This window comes from Neopsephotus bourkii, unplaced genomic scaffold, assembly GCF_033783945.1.
Source record: "Neopsephotus bourkii isolate Nb327-2 ecotype Australia unplaced genomic scaffold, CSIRO-AGI_Nbou_v1 NB_745, whole genome shotgun sequence".
Taxonomy (NCBI): domain Eukaryota; kingdom Metazoa; phylum Chordata; class Aves; order Psittaciformes; family Psittacidae; genus Neopsephotus; species Neopsephotus bourkii.
Genome location: NW_026901243.1, coordinates 2598300 through 2617661, shown reverse-complemented (window position 1 = coordinate 2617661; position 19362 = coordinate 2598300). Strand labels below are relative to the sequence as shown.

At 41.6% G+C, this 19362-nt stretch overlaps 1 protein-coding gene across 4 annotated transcripts in view; it reads right to left on the bottom strand.

Moving 5' to 3' along the window:
* Nucleotides 1-15847, bottom strand: part of CTDSPL (CTD small phosphatase like) — an 81994-nt gene extending 66147 nt beyond the window's left edge. Inside the window, exon 1 of one of the 4 annotated variants that reach the window (XM_061354791.1) lies at nt 15439-15847. In XM_061354791.1, the coding sequence (XP_061210775.1) occupies nt 15439-15514 (76 nt within the window). In that variant the 5' untranslated portion in view covers nt 15515-15847. The remainder of the gene's footprint in view (nt 1-15438) is intronic. The other 3 variants (XM_061354790.1, XM_061354793.1, XM_061354794.1) reach the window with 3 other exon arrangements.
* Nucleotides 15848-19362: the final 3515 nt, after the last annotated feature.

Genomic DNA, 19362 nt, shown 5'->3' with positions numbered 1-19362 from the left:
GCTCCAGCAGCGACCTAAATTCTATCCTTAGTATCGAAGACTAGCACCATTAAAATCATACCACTGAGCATAAAGCTGAGCTTACAAAATTATTTAATCTGGTCCTAAAGCAGAATTTCAGAACATAAGTTTAAAGTCGGCTGCAAGTTCAACCCTCCCAACCCAAAACACATAGCAAGGACCTGCATTAAAATGCCCCCACTTGAACTAGAGCTTAAGCTCACACAAACAAAGTCCTGTACAGATGCCAAGCCATGCATACCTGTGGGATGAGACAAGATTCCATAATACTGCAGCTTGAAGTTCACTAGAGAAGGAAGATGGGTACTAGGAAAATGGAAGTCCTACCAGCGGACTCTTGGCCAGACCCCCCCCACATCCCTGTCATGGCCACGCACCTCTGCGAAGGCTTCTCTATTACCAAGTCAAATGAAATCTATAAAAAGATATCAACAGCCTTAAAGAGCTATGAAAATTTCATTTTGATGAGGGCAGCAAATTTATGCTTCCTGAATGCTGACAGAAAAGTACAGCAATTCTTCCAATGGGACACAGACTTTGGTCGTCTTTGTTTTTTTCCCCTTAGCGGTACCCTGGACTATTAACAAGTATAGGCAATAAATCCAGTCAAAATCCACTCAAAATACTCATGTACGTGTGATCTTTCCCCCTTTCTCTCACCACAGCATTTCATCCCTCTATAAGCCAACATTAGCTATCATTCCAGACAAATGAATTCTCTTCCCCTTTCATAACTGAGTACTGATTTCCCTTCGATGATGTTCACTTCAGAACATCAGGGAGCAAAAAGTTTCTTGCAAAGACTTTTCAAAAATAATTAGCAAAGGATCACAATATTGCAAGTATACTTATTTAATTCAGAAACAGAAAATTCAAATGGATTTTGTGGAACTGCCAAATGGTAAGCATATAAAAAATTAGTGGTACTCACTCAGGAAGCCAGCTGACAAAATCCATCAGGGAAGGAATTAGATGAGGTGATATTTTATATATTCATTTGCAGCTTTTTGCAATGGGAGATTTGTTAACATCCTATAGAAACTGTGAAACCCGTCAGAAAGGCCCCTGGAATAATGCAGCCTTTCCATAACACTCTATATTGTTCTCCTGGCTGCGTAACAGACAAGGAGAAGTTTCTCTGCAGCTGCAAAACAACAAGCCCCTGCTAATGCTGAGATCAGGTTTGCCTCTGTGGAGTGAAGCAGTATGATTTCAGTATGGTGTAAACTTCCACAAATCACAATTTAAATAAACTGCCTGGACTTATCAGTGAGCAAACTATCCAGTTCTTGGCTCCAACAGGGAGAGTTTCAGAATCTTTTCAGTTTTTACTAAGTTACTTATTAAATTCAGTTAGGTCTTTTGTTTGGAAACTGCAGCATAGGATGCACTTCCAGCAGGCTGAAGAATCACATTACCTAATGCTGCTCAGAACAGCGGGTTTCAAAATTGGAGAGCCCATTTTAACAACCACCCCCAACACTGCTAAACTTAGAGAAGCAGAACACCACCAACAACCACTCAAATTTTGCCAAGTTTTCCCTCTTCTTCTCCTCCTCCTCTGAAGAGAACCTACAGATAAATGGTGGCACTCTGCAAGTCTGTATCCCTGGTTACACTTCAGTGGGGCACACAGAGAACGCGGAGCAGGTGACAAAATTGTCAGATCAGGATTCTGAACTCCATTCCACCTATCTTTGCTGCAAGCCAAGCATGGAGGTCACTGGAAAACTGTGCACACTTCCTTCACTGCTAACCAAGTCCCCAGGACAGCATTCACATCATCCTAAAGCAGGTAACTACAGAAGTACAATCAACTGCATCCTACAAATGCCTGCGCTTCCTCCATCAATTATAAAAGCAAAACCACGATTTACATGCACACATTACAAAGCCACATTAATTTTTATCGAGCAAAGATTTTTTTCTAATCAAGCCCCCCTCCCCAAAAATAAAAAACCATTCAAACACGGTGAAAAAACAGAAGATGCCCTGACCTCTAACTTTATCAGCTAAGGTTACTGACCACCCAGTATGGCACAACAGCATTCCCATTTTTCAGACACAAAAACATTTAAAGCATTGCTAGCAACAGCTTGAGTACTTGATCAAAAGAGCTCTACTACGTATTTAAGTACTGCATTATTTAGACTTCCTCCAAGCAAGGCAAATGACTGTAGTTAATATACTAGTGATGGCAGAAAGTGTTGTTTCTAAGAAAATATTACCAAATTAACAGCAAAGATGGGCAAGCACATCATCTCTTTCAGTCATGCATCCACATCTGAGGGACAACAGAACATCTGGCTCAGCTGTGCCTCAGAAAAGACAGAAGAGCTGAAATTCACACACGGTAGCATCTGTGAATAAACACAGCCAGAAAAAACAGCCAGCAGGGAAGGAAATACAGGACAGGCAATAAGGGCCGGGGCTGTGGGCACCTCCCAGCATCTCCTGGCTCCACACAGGACAAGAATAACTACATGTGGTCCTCCCAGTAATCTAGAAAAGTGGCATATTTGGCAACTTTGACCAACAGGTAGTCATGGTTTGGAAGCACATTGGTATTATTTCCAGCACCTGTTCCAAGGGCTGCATTTAACCTCTGGGAAGTGATATGAATAGATGTGACGTTTTCCAAAGGGAAGGGTGTTAGTGGTCAGTTTTACCAAAACATGGCCAAAAAAGTGTCTTCAGGTTGAGCAACCAAGTCTTCCATTCTGTTGACATGGTTTTATTTTTTAACTAGAAGAATTAAAAAGCAACTTCCCTAGTAAATACTTGATGCTCCCTTTCATTAGAACACGTGAAGAATTTAACACGTTCATATTCAACTCTCTTGCTGAATACATTTTCACTATTATTTAATAGCAGAACAACTGTTTACAGAGAAGTTAACCCATGCAGACTTTGCGAAGAAAAAAGAATTTACAGGTGGTTTGCCACTTAGTGAACTTGAGAAAAAGTGTTTCTGAATAGTGGGTACAAACAGCAACCTTATTAAGAAAATATTCAATGTTTATTTTGTTCAAACATAACACCATCAAACTGTAAGAAATGTTTGATTGTTTTGTATGATGAAACAGAAAGCAAAACCAAAACTGCTTTCAGACACCTCCCTGCTGGACTTGGTAGTCATTTCCACAACTGCAACATTTTATCAGCTATTTAACTGAAAATACAGGATACAGAGTCCCAGACAATCACAGTTGTGTGCACATATGCTCTTAATTAAAGCACGAAAGCTTGTTTACTCCTGTTAGTACCTGTAACAGCCAGCTAGCTAGCTGACTATACCTAATCAGGTATTAAGGAGTTCAGAGCTGTGAACCTGCTTTCCAGTCAGAATTCTGAGGAATTCAAAACTGTGTAACTATTATTATCCAAAACAGAAATCGTTCTTGACTTTATTGGCAGAAGAGAAGACAAAGCCATTTATTACTTGAAGACTATCATACAAAGTCCACTTGCAATGGAACTTCAGAAATCATCTTCACAAAATATTCAGAGGTTTGTTTTGTTTTGTTCTTAAAAAGAGCAGCATGTATGAGGCTGACAATTACTTGAAAATAATTTAAAAACACCTTGACTCCAACTGGTAATTTAAAGCGGACAACAGAAACATTTTACTTCAAACCTGGACCACCATTAGCAAAAGAAAACCATCAAGCATTCCCATAAGTAGGTGCATTACTAACTGCTGAAAAAATTACTACTTTTTACCTGTGGACTTCAAACTATTTGAAGTCAATTCTAACATCCCCCTATCCACATCACTAAGGATAAACGAAGCCTAAACTAAACAGATACTAACCTCCACATGCTGGATTTAGGACTATCTCGGCATACTCTGCAATGAGTCAGCCCAGCCATATTACACTCTTATCTTTCCTTAGTACCCACTGAAGACATTTCCAAAACAAAACCAACGTAGTTTCTATGTTTTAGTACAAACACCACTCTGACAAATGCATATGCTTGTACACTAACGTCCCACTTTCTCAAGGTGTTGGAGTGCTTTGTACAGTGTCAGGCTACCTTGCTACAAATTGTACTGCTGTGGCATTCTGGTCATCATCAAACAGCTGCTGTCTGACATTTTCATTATTAGTTTCCTTTTCACAGCTTAAATCCCTGCTAATATTACTGGAAATCTATTGCTTGGGATCGTTTTTATTTCTCTCAGTGTGTTGGTTTTTGCTTTCCCTGGATTTAGGAGCACAGGAGAGTTAGTTTTTATGTTGGAAAGCCCCAATAAATATTTTTAGATACATAACTTACAAAGATTGCAAGTGTTACTTGAACAGTTTGGTAGAAGAAATACTTCTTGATTCTGGATGGAAGAATCAGAACCACCTCATGCAACAGGAATTCACCACTGTGGAAATTCTACTTGAACACAACCACAACAGCACAAGGTCCACATGAAGATTTGCACTTCAGGGCTTAATCTAACACATTACACCATTCAAAATGAAATGGCAGAGCTTCATTATTTCTGTTTAGGACATCCCCTGAAAGGACACTTGAACAGAAATTATAAAGCGAAACCTCCTACTGATCTCATCAATTTTTTTGAGATGGGGCATTACAGTTCCTAAGCACTGCTCTACATCTCATGGACACACTGACTGATCTAGGGGCACTTGGTCCTTGGCAATCTGTCAAACCTTCTTCTTGCAGCTGAGGCAGGTTTTGTCTGAAAGCTCATTCTTCTCATTCTAATAATATTACAGGTTTATACATGAGATAATAATAACTACATACTGTTACTAAGGCAAACAACTGTTTGATTTAAAGGTATTAAGAAACCGTCACTGCCAAAACAACTGAGGCAGTGACATTTTTAAAAACGTTCCACTCTCAGAGCTCATTTGCCTGCCAGAACCATGTTGAACAGTGATTTATAATAAAGTGCAGAGCAATAGTACAGGTAAATACCAGAATGAGACGTGAACAGATGGCTGTTCCAAACTGCTAAGTTTGATTTCCAGTTTTGCTCAAATTTTTACTCCTTTTCTCATCATGACATGTTTACAAAAGAAAATGTGGTAGCAACTGTAGGGTAATGTGGGTACCAACAAGTCTGAAAGACTTAGAGGGGAAAAAAACAACCCTAGCTATCATAATAGTAACAGTGAATGCTCTTTGTAGTGATAATGATTAGTGTGCCTAAGTTATCAGCATCCTTTCCAACATAGAATTTGCTGGAGTCTTTAAAATTTCAAACTGTGCATTAAACTGTCCATAATAATCTGGAGCCAGAAACATTCAAGTATTCAATACACTCTAAAACTAAGGTGGACATTTCCTGGACTTTTTTTAGGTTTCACTTTCATTCTCCATTAAACTTCACCCTACTTGCTTCCTTGACATCATCAGTATCAACGAAAGAGGGAATCTTCTAGAAAGACACGAGATTTTGAAATCTGAGGAAGAAGGAGTTCCAGAACTATGTACTCCCAATAAACCTGATTAAACAAATCCACTTAAAATCTCATTCCTTTGTGGATAAGCACAGACCTCTACACAGATGCAAATTGTTTTACAGTTATGTTGTAAACCCCCTCCTTCTGGGACTTTTCAATTTATGTCAATGTGTAATTAGCAAATGAATTGCACTGTAGATTGCATCCAGTATTCTGTTCCTTTTCTTTCTTTAATTCTTAAACTAACATTCTCTGCCTCCCCCCCCAACCCTCCATTCCAAAACTCTCAAACCATTTTCAGTTTACTGATTATCCATAAAATCAGCTTAATATCACAGAAAGTCATGAGATTTGGCAGCTGGCCAATACATGACTTTGTGGCAGGAACCATCTTCTAGTACATGTAACCCACCAGGAGAACTGCTTCTGAGAGTTCTGAATCAATATAAACACAGATACTTGCCATGTTCAGTTGGTCATTAAAGGCATTTTCCTCTTTTTTCCTCTACTGACTAATGACACACAGTTCATACGCTGAAATACAGTTAGGACCTTTATAACATTATTTTTCAGTACTGTCAAAGAATTACTTTTAATATAATAAATGCAAACTGCTGTCAGTTAATCTTGTTTAGGAGATAACCTATTTTGGCAACCATATCTTCCACGATTATGCAGGGCACCTATAAAATGCATGAGCAAATGCCTGTTTTACTCAAATGGGATACTCACAAATGGGATATTGCTCAGAGAATTAGTGGCTGCCCTGCCCCTGGTAGCGTTCAAAGCCAAGCTGGACAGGGCTTGGAGCAACCTGGTTTAGTGGAAGGTGTCCCTGCCCATGGCAGTGGGGTGGGACTAGATAAGCTTTAAGGTCCTTCCAACTCAAACCGTTCCAGGATTCTACGTTTCTGCTTTTAATTCCGAACCCATGCCGTACTGTAGAAAGAGCCTTGGCATACTTAACTATTTTACTGGTTATTTTTCATGCACGCACCTCCTCCCTTTAAATACAACATTCAAGGTTTTCAACCAATTGCTATGAAGAAGAAATACATGTCTTGGCTTTAAGACTCAAAGCTGCTACACAGTGGCAGTGATCCTACACCAGACACAAGCAAGACCTTTATTCTTCCTAGATTTTAACAAGGACTGAAGAAACAGAAAATGTCTCTCTTTGTAGGATAGCTCCCTACACCATTTTAGCCAAAGTGTCAAGGGCTTATCTGTCCATGCAGTATGGTCCAGTGCTCCTCATCACTGCAACATCTCACCCTCCAAACATCTACTATAGTTTTGCATACCAGGACACAGCCACCGGTGGCAAACACCTCTGAGCCCCTTAAACTTCAGCATCACCACAGCACAAAGAAGGAGCTGTTGCAATCCAAAAACTTATAGTGGGCAGAAAAAAGGCAAAATATAGCAAGGGAGAGAATAAAGAAGTCAAGGCTTTAGTCCGAAAATTCCAGTAAAATACATGCTTACACTGTCTTTCCCAAAATGCCTTGCTTCATCAAATTGTTAATGTAGATTTCTAACCAACTTTAGTTTACAAGCTTGTATTTTTGAATTTGTAAGGCTTTTGTGAAGTTTCACCAAAATCCTTTATAATCTTAAAAGTTTGTCTTTCCCCAGATGTCAAACATTACATCTTTCAATGTGCTTAGCTGAAGCAAGTATATATTACTAAGTATCTTTTATGAATGTGTTACTATTAACCACACCTTTGCAGAATACTTCTACCTGAAGTATCAGTAGGAAAAATTTCCAGCTCCACAGTTCAAGCAAACCTTAGACTGCAGAACAACTTCAGAACCTATGCCTACCATCTGGAACTTCACCAAAGCTTTCTGATCATTAGATCCCTAGTAACATGTATGTCCTTTCACAGGTAACCAATGCAAGTATGTAAATATTCAGGCATGTATACACAAAACAGCTTCTATGGACAAAACCAAAGCAGCACAGCATGCAAATTGCCAAACGTATGCTCAGAACAACTTTGCGCAAAATCACACCCTTTAAAATATTATCCTACTCATATTACTTCAAAGAAACATGTCTGAATTCTTCTACCTGTGTCCACTGTAATAGCATCATTGAGGCAAATTTCCTTCTGACAGCTATGAAGATGGAAACTTATCCATCCACCCCAAAATGTTTTCCAAGGCTAGGCATGTTCATCCCCAAGTGTTCAAGACACACCTCTCCCTCTGACTCACAGAGGCAAGGACAGGAGTGCTACACACCAAGGAGATGGCCAAGCCTTGCAAATCATCAAATAAACCAGAAAGTTTAAACTTTTACTGCTGATTACAGCAGGAAAGGAAACAGCCAAGATTAGTTTCACTGCTAATTCTGCTGGGAATCCTGGATGACAACTCAGGAAGTAAGAGCTCTGAGGGGGTGGAGAAGAGCACAGCACTGAGTAAAAATCAATGTATCGCTTTCTACCAACCAAATAAGGAGGTCCTGCAACAGTGGCAGGAAACAACTGACAGAACTGGCTTCCCAGTTACTCACCAGAGATTGACTTTAATTAAAGCCATCAATATACAAATTCTAACTTCAGCCTGACATTCATGAAATATTTCCTACAAAACTGTCCTGTATTTTCATAAATAGTTTTAAAAGCTACATACATATAAATTTTGACAGATCAGGTATCCTTCATTTGGGGTTGCACTTCAGTACAAAATATATTCTCCAGTACCCTATTTGCTCTTGTCTGTCATACTTTAAAGGTAAGTATTCAGAAGAGAGTAATGGCTCTTCCTTGCAAAAAGAAATGAGGAAAAAAAATCTCATTTAAAACCCCTTGACATCCTTAGAATCCAAGTCTATCATATATTTCTTCAGATCTAACTCACAATAAATTTTCTAGATAACAGAAGTCTAGTATCTAGTACAGCAAATCACTTCCAATAATGGGATTTTCTTTTTTTACAACTCATACTTTATTATCGTGTACAAAGAAAACAAGATGTGGCACCGTTGTGCAAGTGATCATTTTGATAACATACTGAATAAAGCCTACAAGCTTCATGTAAGCTCAACACCACACACTGAACTTTCCCTGCTCATTTGTCTAAAGCTGGAATTTTGCAGCTAGCATCTAATTTATACAGGAGTAACTGGCATGGAAAGGACTGGTCTGTATAGGACTCACTTCAATTTTTTTGTCTTAAACATTCTAGAAGTACAACAAAGGACAAAACTGTATCACAGTAGTCCACATGGAATATATTTTTACTCTGATCTATTTAGATGCTACTTACACCTCTCACACTTGTCGCATCTATGTCCATTTTATGCCTTAACCTCTCCAAGCAAACATTAAGAGAGCTCCTGTCAAACTCCAGCAAAAGTAGAATTTATAGAAGATGAACACTTCCAATATTAAGCTCTTGAAGTCTCTGGCTACATTAGAACACAAAAGCCATCCTTCCCCTCTGACTGCCCATAGCCCCTACAAGAAGCTCTGGAAGTTCAGTACAGCATTTAAACCAATACCATATCATCCTATTTGAGCCTTCTGTCTAGGAAGATGAGCACTAATAATACAGCTTGTATCAACAGAATAGACACATGAAAAATTAGGAGATGCTGCTGAGTGCTTTTGTGAGATTTTCCAGCTGGTCTCCACTGTCAAAAGGAGTCAAAATGGTACATAACCCTTAGGCACAATCCAGATGTGGTCTTTAAACATATGAACAGGCTTGATCCTTAGCTCTATCAGTCATTCTTCAATTTCAACCTGGGAGATTCCTCCCCTTTCTGGATATACTTATGAACTGGGATAAGGGAATACACATAACCCACCAAGCAGGTGGGCATAGACACATGGACTTCACTATGAGAGAACCCAGTGCCCAGGAGTGGTATGAGGATGGATGGGGTCAGAGGGTCAGGAGCCCACAGTAAACACTGAAGTTATTCCCTGTCCCACTATCAACCCCCAGATGAGCTCAGCAGCTCTTGAAAGCCAGGACTTCATTACCCCAGCTCTGTCCTGGAAATAGGCTGGAGCACTTTGGCAGCATTCTTCTTCTTCCTGGTCCTACACACATCTATATGCCTTGCTTCTCTCCCATCAGTGTCAATCTCCCTAGCAGGGAGGAGAAGGAGGGACTGTTCACATCTTACCCAACTGATCTATACAGTGGGTAAAACCTAAGGAACCATAGAACGGTCTGGGTTGGAAGGGACCTTAAAAATCACCTAGTTCAAAGTCCCCTGTCACAGGCAGGGACAACCTTCCACTAGACCAGGTTGCTCCAAGCTCCATCCAGCCTGGCCTTGAACGCTGACAGGGACGGGGCAGCCACAGCTTCTTTGGGAAACCCATGCCAGGGCCTCACATGGAAGAAATGTAAGAATGTAGAGAGTCAGGCCTATCTTTGCTTTTCCTATTTTTTAAAAAAGGCAAATGTTAGAGCTTGCAGAGGGAAACACTTCAAATCTAAGTAATGCAGATGAAATTCTCCATTCAGTAGAGTTGAGTGATGGACAAATTCACTTCTCAAGTTAACATTTCTATGTCCAGGAGTGCCTGAAACGGGATTTTTAATGGAAAATGTAATACTGAGTACCAACCACAGTGGCAAACAACTCTCCCAGCTCAAAATTTAACAGAAAACAAAGGCACTCTTGCCTCCATTTAAGATTCAACATATATAAAAATTTTGGGCTATAACTAATTTGCAACTATTTTCATGTTCAAATGATGAAGCTTCCCACAGTTATACCAATCTACTAGGCAAACAATGTCTTCTACCAACACTGACCAAACCAGTGAGTTTCATTTCTCCTAGCTGTCACTTGCTCAGCATTTCACTTCATATCACTTTAAAGAAACAAATATAGAGCCATTATCCGGAGGTTTATTTGGAATGTTCAGATTAAATTCTGAAAGCTGAAGCGTAGCATCGATCACACTGCATTTTACTGATTATGTCAAAAATGCTATTTGCATTTCTGAACACTGAATTGACAAAATGTAGGTCAACTTCAGTTACTTAAAGGCATGTTAAAACTTCTGAACACTTTAGTTAGATCACTGCACTGAAACAAGTACGAATTTAAAATGATGTGTGCTATGAAGAAATGATAATGCTGCAGCTTACAGACAGGGACTGAATATTAGATATTCACGTAAATTATCATTCACATTACTGCCAGTATACTTCAGCTTCTTAACTGCTAACCTGAATCAAATCTTGGGTTACTACAGGCCACTACAGTCTCCCTGGAACATAAAACCTACTGTATGGGTACTCTGGTTTCATGTAACAACTATGTCATTAGTTAATGATTTAAAATTTTACCCTCTGCAAGCAACTCTCATTCCAAAGTAGTGCTGGAGTGTTTTTAATGCTACTTGAAAGTTAAAATTCTGACATAAATATTACAAAAATCTGTTGAAACAATGTCTCAGGAACATTTAAGTATGTTACAGTGTCTGAGTATTCTGACTCCTGCTAATGTAATGGCAAAAAATAAAAACTTTTCCATGTATTTTCAAAATGCCTTTTATTTATGACACAATTAAAGACACTTATTTGGGCTTTTAACTTGAAAACTTAAGATATTGTTATTTTAAATTACAATGAATAGTGGTCTCTATGCTGTTGTTTCCCCAAAGTTATTTGAAAGAAAGGAGGGCAAAAAGGTTTGCTTGTTTGTGCAAGCATCCTCAGGGAATTACACTGCTCATAAAAAAAATTGTAACGGCTTATGTTTCACTGTGAACCTTTTCAAATAATTTACTGCAGAAGAAAATACACTTCTGTAGGGACACTAAAGCATTCAGTTACTCTAAATAATTGAAAATTGATGCTCAGCTGACACACAAATGTTATGGAAGTCAGAAGAGATGTATGTGAAGATAAAAAACACAACACCACAGCCTGAAGGTAGTAAGTGAAGAAGGGCTGGACTATTATTACGCTACTACGTAACTTGGCTCATGGAAACAGACTGAATTTGCATTATTTGATTAGGATCAAATTAAATCATGTAGGTAAAAAAAGGGAAACTCACTTTTTTTGGACTGAATGCCTATTGCCCATCCGCAGTCACACCCTCTGCATTACACTCAGTGCAAGGACTTGCCAGCATTGCACAGTTTTCTATAGGTTTAACTGCATGAATTTTACATTAGAGGTCACTGTTCAATTAACTAGTAAGTAGTAATATGTTCCTTATAAACAGTTGATTTTATTTCTAGAATTTATTATACAGAGACTCAGACATTCAGTTTTAATTTGTAGTTTTCATGTTCCTTCTTCGCTGCTCATGTTTATTGCAGATATAACCAACCCCTTTTGACATACTTGTCTCCATTTTAATTTCAAGTTACAAGTCTTGTTAATGCTTCCAGTTTCCAGAAGTGCCAAATGACCACAACATAAAATATTTCTGCAAAGAATTACTCTTTTTCTTACTTATAAAAATAACATGGACTTACATTCTCTATTTAGTGCTCAAAATACCTGAAATCACCCATGTATCCCTTCCAACTGGGAGAATATTGGTTTCAATTTCCCAGAACTAATTTAATGACACAGAGACCAAATCCTTCAGGAAGATGAACACCACAGGCATTTCAGAACAAACGTTACTGAACAAAAGTTAAAATAATAATAAAATATGACTGAGGCAACTTTCCATGTTCAGCTTTCATTTTGACAACTAAATACAGTGCACCACCATGTGGCAATGTATTAGAGAATGGTTCATGTACCAAGTCTGGCTTTTTCCACCTTCGAAATTTTTTAGCATCTGTTTAAAAAAAGTTAACAATTCCATCTTAGCATCAATAAGCTCCTCTTCAACAAGCTGTCACAGCTACACTTACCTCAAAGCTAATTTTAATACATTTGGATTAGCAAGAAGATATTTTGGCATTTTTATCTGCTTTACAAAAAAAAAAACCCAAAAAACAACAACAAACCCAAACCTACAACCACTCCATGACCAGAGAACTTCCCTGCTTTTTGCCATTAGTCCTCCCTTACAGAAGGGAAATTGGGCATAAGCATATACTGCACACTGAGCTCCTTTTAAAAGTAAATACATGGGGGGGGGGGGAATAAGCTAAATGCTGGACTCACAGCTGATTAAAAGCTTCAAAAAATCTTGGGGGGGGGGGGGATAATCAAACACCTGAAGGTATACACACATATTATTTAGCAGCTGTTTAGCTACTGTAAAACTGCTTCTCTCCATGCTAAGAAGAAAAAAAAAGAAAACTTTTTTTTCCATGAGAAACACCAACAGAAGAAGGTCCTAAAACCCCTAAGAAAACCCTGACTCCTGAAGCTACAACACGCCACTTAGTGCCCTGGTACACATTCTGGCAGCCAAACATTAAACTCAGAGGAAAAAGGAGGTTTTCATTAAACTGGACGGTCTGCTTACACAGTACAGTGTTGTTGCAATTCACTGTATTGCAAAATTTCTGAAGATAGGCTCAAGTGATCCTTGTACTCGTTAAATAAAGAGTTAGTTCATTATACCTTAACATACTGGTTAGCCATTTGTACCAACACATTCAGTTCAACCTGAATGAGCAGTGAAGACTCACCTGAAACATCACTCTCCCACTAGGAACCTATCTGTATTCCTCATCTCAGCTTTGGGCTCTCTCGGAGCTCACCAGACCTCAAGGCTTTGCTGAAATTGTTAAGAAATCTAACAGAAAACTGGGTGACACGATATGCAACTACGCAAGGAAGGCAGGTAGCGCAACGGGTTTTCCCAAGCTCCATACCTCGAGCAGTGGGAAAACCTGTAGTGGAAGAGGCAGGAGCAAACAGCACTCTCCTTCCAGCGCCCAGAACAGACAGACCTGCAGTCCTCTCTCTGCAAAAGTTGCTCTGGCATGATTTGAGTTTCAGCACAGAGCACACAGTCAATCCAAAGCATGTACTTTAACCACATTTTTAAAAAAAGGAAAACAAATTTAATCCACCTTCTGTATTACAATTGTCCTGAAGTTTTCTCATCTCAAACTTGTTACCCTCCTTCGACTCAGTCCACCCTTGCAAACAGGCAGCCCCTGCTACACAATTAATATCATCACGATTCTCTGCCAAAGACAAACCAACAGCAAGAATATAATGCATATTATGCAAGTTACTGCATAGTTATGCAAGTTATATGCATATTTTCGCTACGCACCGTAGCTCACCACGGTGAGGACTCTGAAGACACTTGTTTGATGTGGATGCTTACTCTTATTTTGAGCTGTGAGATTTTTCTCTACTTGTCTCAACTGGCCTTTTTACAGTAAAATTTCAACCAATTTCTAACAGTATTAATAAAGCTCTTCCATTCCACATAGCCCATTAAGACCACAACATCTAAGAACAGTGTCACCTACGTCTACTCCAAACTGGGTCGTAGGAGACACTGCAGGCAAAGCAACAGCACCCTATTTACTGTAGACACCCCGTGCTCAATACTGCTAAAACAGAGGAAAACATCAGAAATCTTGAGGCAAACAAGGCCTCGCCATGGAACTATCACTTCACAAGGGGTATGAATTAAAGAGTTATGAGAGCATTCCTATACTGAAAAAAAAATTATTTTTTTTTGGTTCAAACACATCCCAACCTGATGAGGTTTTCTGTCATTTTTTAAATCTACCTCCATACTACTTCTGCAGTCAATACTGGTGAGATGAGATGATGGAAACATCCCGTACAACCTTTCATTCGAAAGTCACAGGGAGCAACTTCTCCAATGTTAGAGGCCCCCTCACTGTTTATAAGACAAGCCATACAAAACCAGAAGCTTTCTGGATACTTAAAGTATCAGTTTTGTGGGGAGATATAGCAATCTACCGTTTTCAGAAGACCACTGCGAGGTCTATTACCACAGCTACTAGGGACCTGCAATGCCACACTACTTCTCATTTCCATCCTTTCTCCTTGCTTCACCAGCAGTGCCTGTAACGAAGCATAAACCTGACATCCAAATAACTACCAAAATCTCTCCCACAACTCCCCAGAACTTGAACCCTGCTGCTTACCTGTACCTTCCTCATTGCCCACTGCAAGGACACAACCACTCACAGCCCAAGGACCCCTCCAAGCTTCCAAGAGGAAACAAGGGTAAGTGCAATCAAGTTCTAGACTCTGAGGAGAAGCAGCTCCTTTAGCCAGACTCAATTCATCTTATTTTGGAGTAAAACACAACCCAAGTGTGATGCCTTACGCAAGCAATGACTACTTATCTACAGAATAAATACAGCCAGCTTTTAGAAGTAGGCTGTTTCTTTCCAAGATCCTTTCACAAATATCCTTCAACAACCAACCTGAAAACTACACAGATTCTTCAATGTGAGGCAGGGAGAAATACAGGAAAGCAGAGACAGGAATCAGGAAACACCCTTTTTCCAAGAAATTCGGGGGGGGGGGGGGGGGAAGAGGGGAGGGGAGGAGGCAGAGAGAGAATGGGAAGCAAGGAGCAATCAAAATCTTTACAGCTGAGATTTCAAGACTTTCCAACACATCAAGCACAGGTATCCTTTCCCTGAAGCAGAGCACTAGCTGTAAAGCAACCACCTTACAAAGTTACCTTGCTGACCCTCAAGGAGCAGGAGCATTTCATTTAAATAACAACTGCTGATTAAACTCCATGTTTAAACACTGTAACAACTTCCCAGCTGTATCGAAGCAAACAGCTTCAGAGACCTCCATGCAAATACCTTCATCCCACAAGAAAAAAAAAAAACCACCACCCAAACCTAACAAGCCCTCCTCTATTCCCAGCAGCCTAGAGAGGATTATATGGTCACTGAAGAATGCAAGTTGTTACTACGTGGATTTTTAAGCTGCGATTTCCAGAAAACAAAACAAAAAAGAAAAAACAAAAAAACAAAACAAAAAAAAAAAAAAGGAAAGAAAAAAAAAACAACCAAGAGTATAAGTAAACCAGAAATCAGCAAACACATGGAGAAAGAGAGAAAGCGGCTCACCTTTATCCTGAGTGCAGGACAGGATCTCCTCCTCTTTGGGGTTAGTCACCTGGGTGATAATGGACGGGTTGTCCATGGAAACAGAGTGAGATTCCACCTGGCTATTTCCCTCCCAGAGGCAGGATCGTGTGTGTAGGGGGGGTTGTTTGTTTGTTTAAAAATCAACACGCAGATTTGTATTTAAAAACGAAAAACAAAAAAAAACAACTCCTCCAGGAGCGAAGCCAAGCGGGAAGGGGGAGGGTTGAAGGGGGGGAGCACCGCGCACAGGGGCCCCTCCGGTAGCGCAGCCCCCGCCGCTCCTCCAGGCGCCAATTCTTCACGGAGGAGGGGGGCGGCAAATCAACCCCCCCTTAAGAAGGGAACAGTGATTAATACAATTCCCCCTTCCGGGCAGCAATCCCTCCAAGCCCCCGCCGCCGCCTACGCGAGGCGGGGAAGTGCCCCCGGCCCGCCGCGCCGCGCCTCCCCCCGCGGCGAGCCCCCACCTCAGGCCGCCCCCCGCATCCACCTGAGTCGCCCCGCGGGGCCTCCCCCGAGCGCGTCCCCTGGTACAGCCCCCGATCCCTACATACCCCCCTCCGCCACCGCCCTCCTCCGCGCTTATCTCATCCCCGCGTCCCCCGGCCCCCCTCCCACCTCCCCCCCACCCCCTTCCCGCGGGCAGCGCTGCGGGCTCGGCGGAGCGACGCCGGGCTACCCCCCCCTCCTCCTCCTTCTCCTCCTCCTCCTCTTCCTCCTCCCCCCTCCCTTTCCCGGGTCACGGGCCGCCGCCGTGCGCCGGCGAGGAGGGAAGCGCGGTGCGAGGGGAGGAAGGGAGGGGAAAGGGGCCGAGCCGGGCCGCGCTCCCCGCGCTGCGCCACAACCCGCCGCCGCCGTCCTCGCCGCCGCCGCGCTCGGAGCCTGTCAGCCCGCCCGGCGCGGCCCGTGCCCCGCCCCTCCCCGCCCCCGCGCCGCGGGACGCCCCAACATGGAGGCGGGGAGCGGGCAGCGCCCGGGACCCGCGGCGCGGTAAACAAGGGGGCGGGGTCACGGCGGAGGGCGGGGTTACGAGGGCAGTATTGTTATTGCGTACACAGGGCGAAGAGGGGGCGTGGCCACGGGGAGGGGGCGTGGCCATCGGTCACTTGAGGGGCCCTCGGGGCTGTGGGGCCTCGGGAGGCGGGAAGGGGGTGGGGTGGTATGTCTTATGTTGGGGGCTGTCCCGTAGCAGTGCTGGGTCGGGTGAGGCGGTTTACCTCAGGAACGGGTATAAACTGGGGAGGAGATCTGGCTGCTGAGGAGCACGATGTTTTTACAGGTGGCTATGAAGTATTTTTAAGTGGCAAGTGTGTAGCTAGACAGTACCGAGGGCAGTCTTGGCAGCCTCTCTCGGAGCAAATAGACTGTTGTGCTTTCTGGTTTTTTTTTTTTCCTCGAGCATCTTAAAAAGCATGTCTGACTCTCCAGGAATTCCCGATGCTGCTGTTCGCTGGTGCCTGAGGAAACAGGCTGCAGTGTGCATGCCCCGCTCCTCCCACCCTCCTCAAGTAGCTGCTCTCTAGCCTGGGTGTTGGGCACGATGGTGGGGAAGGTAGGTGGGGGAGCAAACCCAGAACAACAGCTTTTCTATGGGGCTGTCAGCGTGTAAAATCAAGAGGAAATCTTTAAGCAAGCATGGTGATGTGTTTGATGTGAATAAGGAATTACAGCCTCCTTTCCCTCCTAGGAAAATGAGAATCTGATGTATGTGGAGGTTTCTATTGCATCCTTGCTACAAAAGGACAAGTATTTTAAACTGCATTAACTAATGGGAATATCCTCCTGTAGCTGGTGTGTGACATGAATTGCAGTAATTCAATTTTTTACAATTATGTCTTCTTTTTTTTTTTTTTCCTGAAAGAGAAAGCCAGTGCCTGTGTGATTCTAAAATATATATATATAGGTGTGTGGTTCTGATCAGTTTTACTTAACAGTAGCAAAGCCATGGCATTTCAACTGCCAGGCTAGGTTGTGGAAATGACTACTGTGTTTAATTCCAGCGGCAGCAAGCAGCTGTTTTTCTTGTTCCACCATAAAATGAGCCTATGGGCCCAGCCTCAGGGAATTTCTCACCTGCATTAGTGCCACATCTAGTTTCTGGGGAAAGTTACTAAAGCTCTGGGGCCTTTTTTCATTCCCAGTGTATTCCTACAGTCAACACACTTAAACATTTTGCTGTGAGTCTCCAAATCACTGCATTTGTTCCATGTAGAAAAAGCCTTTCTAAATCTATCTATGTTTTCTCTCCAAAACTAACACTCCTTAAGCACCAGTACATGCAGAGATACCAGTATTGCAGGTTTCTGGGACTTGTATTTTAGGTTTGCCCGTCCTGCACTTATGACAAACACTTGAACGGGGAATGAGTGCAATGCTACTGCTTGCATTGCATCTAATTGTGCAAGTTTCAACCTGCTGTTTAGTTTTTGCTTCTCAAGACAGGAGTCTTGCAGTTGCAAACAGTCCCTTACAGGTTAGATCGGGCACTGATGAATAGGAGTTAGTACATGTTGGCTGATGGAATTAGTCCTGCTACCTGTAAAGGTTGTGAGCTTCTTCTTCTAAGATATTATGATGCTTTATCACACTGCTAGTTATGTTGTAATCCAGCAAGTGTTTGATCTTTTACCTGCCCAGGCACTTCAGGCATTTTTAATTATCTGAGGGTTGATTTGCATTGAAGCTCTTGCTGAAACAATAAATTCATACCTCTGTTATTATTTGGTACGAGTTTCTATATCAATATTTATATTTGGATAAAGCCAAAGTAGCTTCCTACTAGCATTAAGACAAAAGGGTTGCTTCAGTGCAAGTTCAGGAGTCATCCAGCACCAAAAGCGTTTTCCACTTCTTTGCAGGGAAAAGGCAATTAATTATAACATGGTAGGAGAACATGTGCTCTGGTGACTTTTCTATGTAGGGTTAAGGAGATACAAATGTTTCATGAAAAGCACATTTTGTAAGGCTTGACAAATACAGTGTTCACCTTGAGCCAATGTGTTATGTGTGTTTTAAATGTTAGTAATATGTTTGCAACTTGCGTTGTAAAACTTCAGTCCAACAGCTAGCTTTTTATTCATGTTGCTAATGAATTTAATACTTCAGTTTAGAGGGGGAGCTGCTATTTATGGCAGTACATAAAGTGGAAGTAGAGTGAGAGGACATGCCAGGAGACAATCTCTCTCCCTGTGCTTCTCCCTTTACTACTACCATGCAGGCTTCCCCACCCCTCCAGTGTAAAGTGGAGAAAAGAAAAGCAAGAGACTGATAGCGCACTAGGAGACATAAGAAGTCCATGCTCCTGCAGGGCAGTGGGAAAGGGAGCGGAAGTTTAGGAAGCTTGGCTGTACTTGTACTGGCAGCACCGCCGTAAGATGGGGAACAATTCCCTCCTGAGAGTGCAGTCCAGACTCTTCCACCTTCCTCACTCACATTCCTGCACTAGTTATGACATAGTTGTAACAGAATTGAGAGCAATCCATATTGTTTCATTTCTGCTTTTACTTCAGCGGCACTCTGAAGTGTGTGTAGTATCTTCTGTCTGTTTCTTTGTATAATACATAAACTAAATCCTAAGTAATCCCATGGAACAAGTGAATGGTTTCATTTCGATGTTACAGATAGGAGGTGGAGGCACAGACAAAACAATACTTTGCAGGAAATGTCAGTACAAGCTAGTAGAAGACCCAGATTTTCATCATGACTAGTGACATTTGTCCTTGCCCTACATGTCCCCCTTTCAATGCCATAGGATGTTTTGTAATGGGGGGGGGGAATGTTTTTTAGAAGAACTGTTCTACATTAAAAAGAAACATTTATTTTCATTGGTATCAGCTCAGTGAAGGCTTGACCCTGGGCCCATGATGTGAGTTTTATCCTTGACTTTAATGGAAAAACCATCAA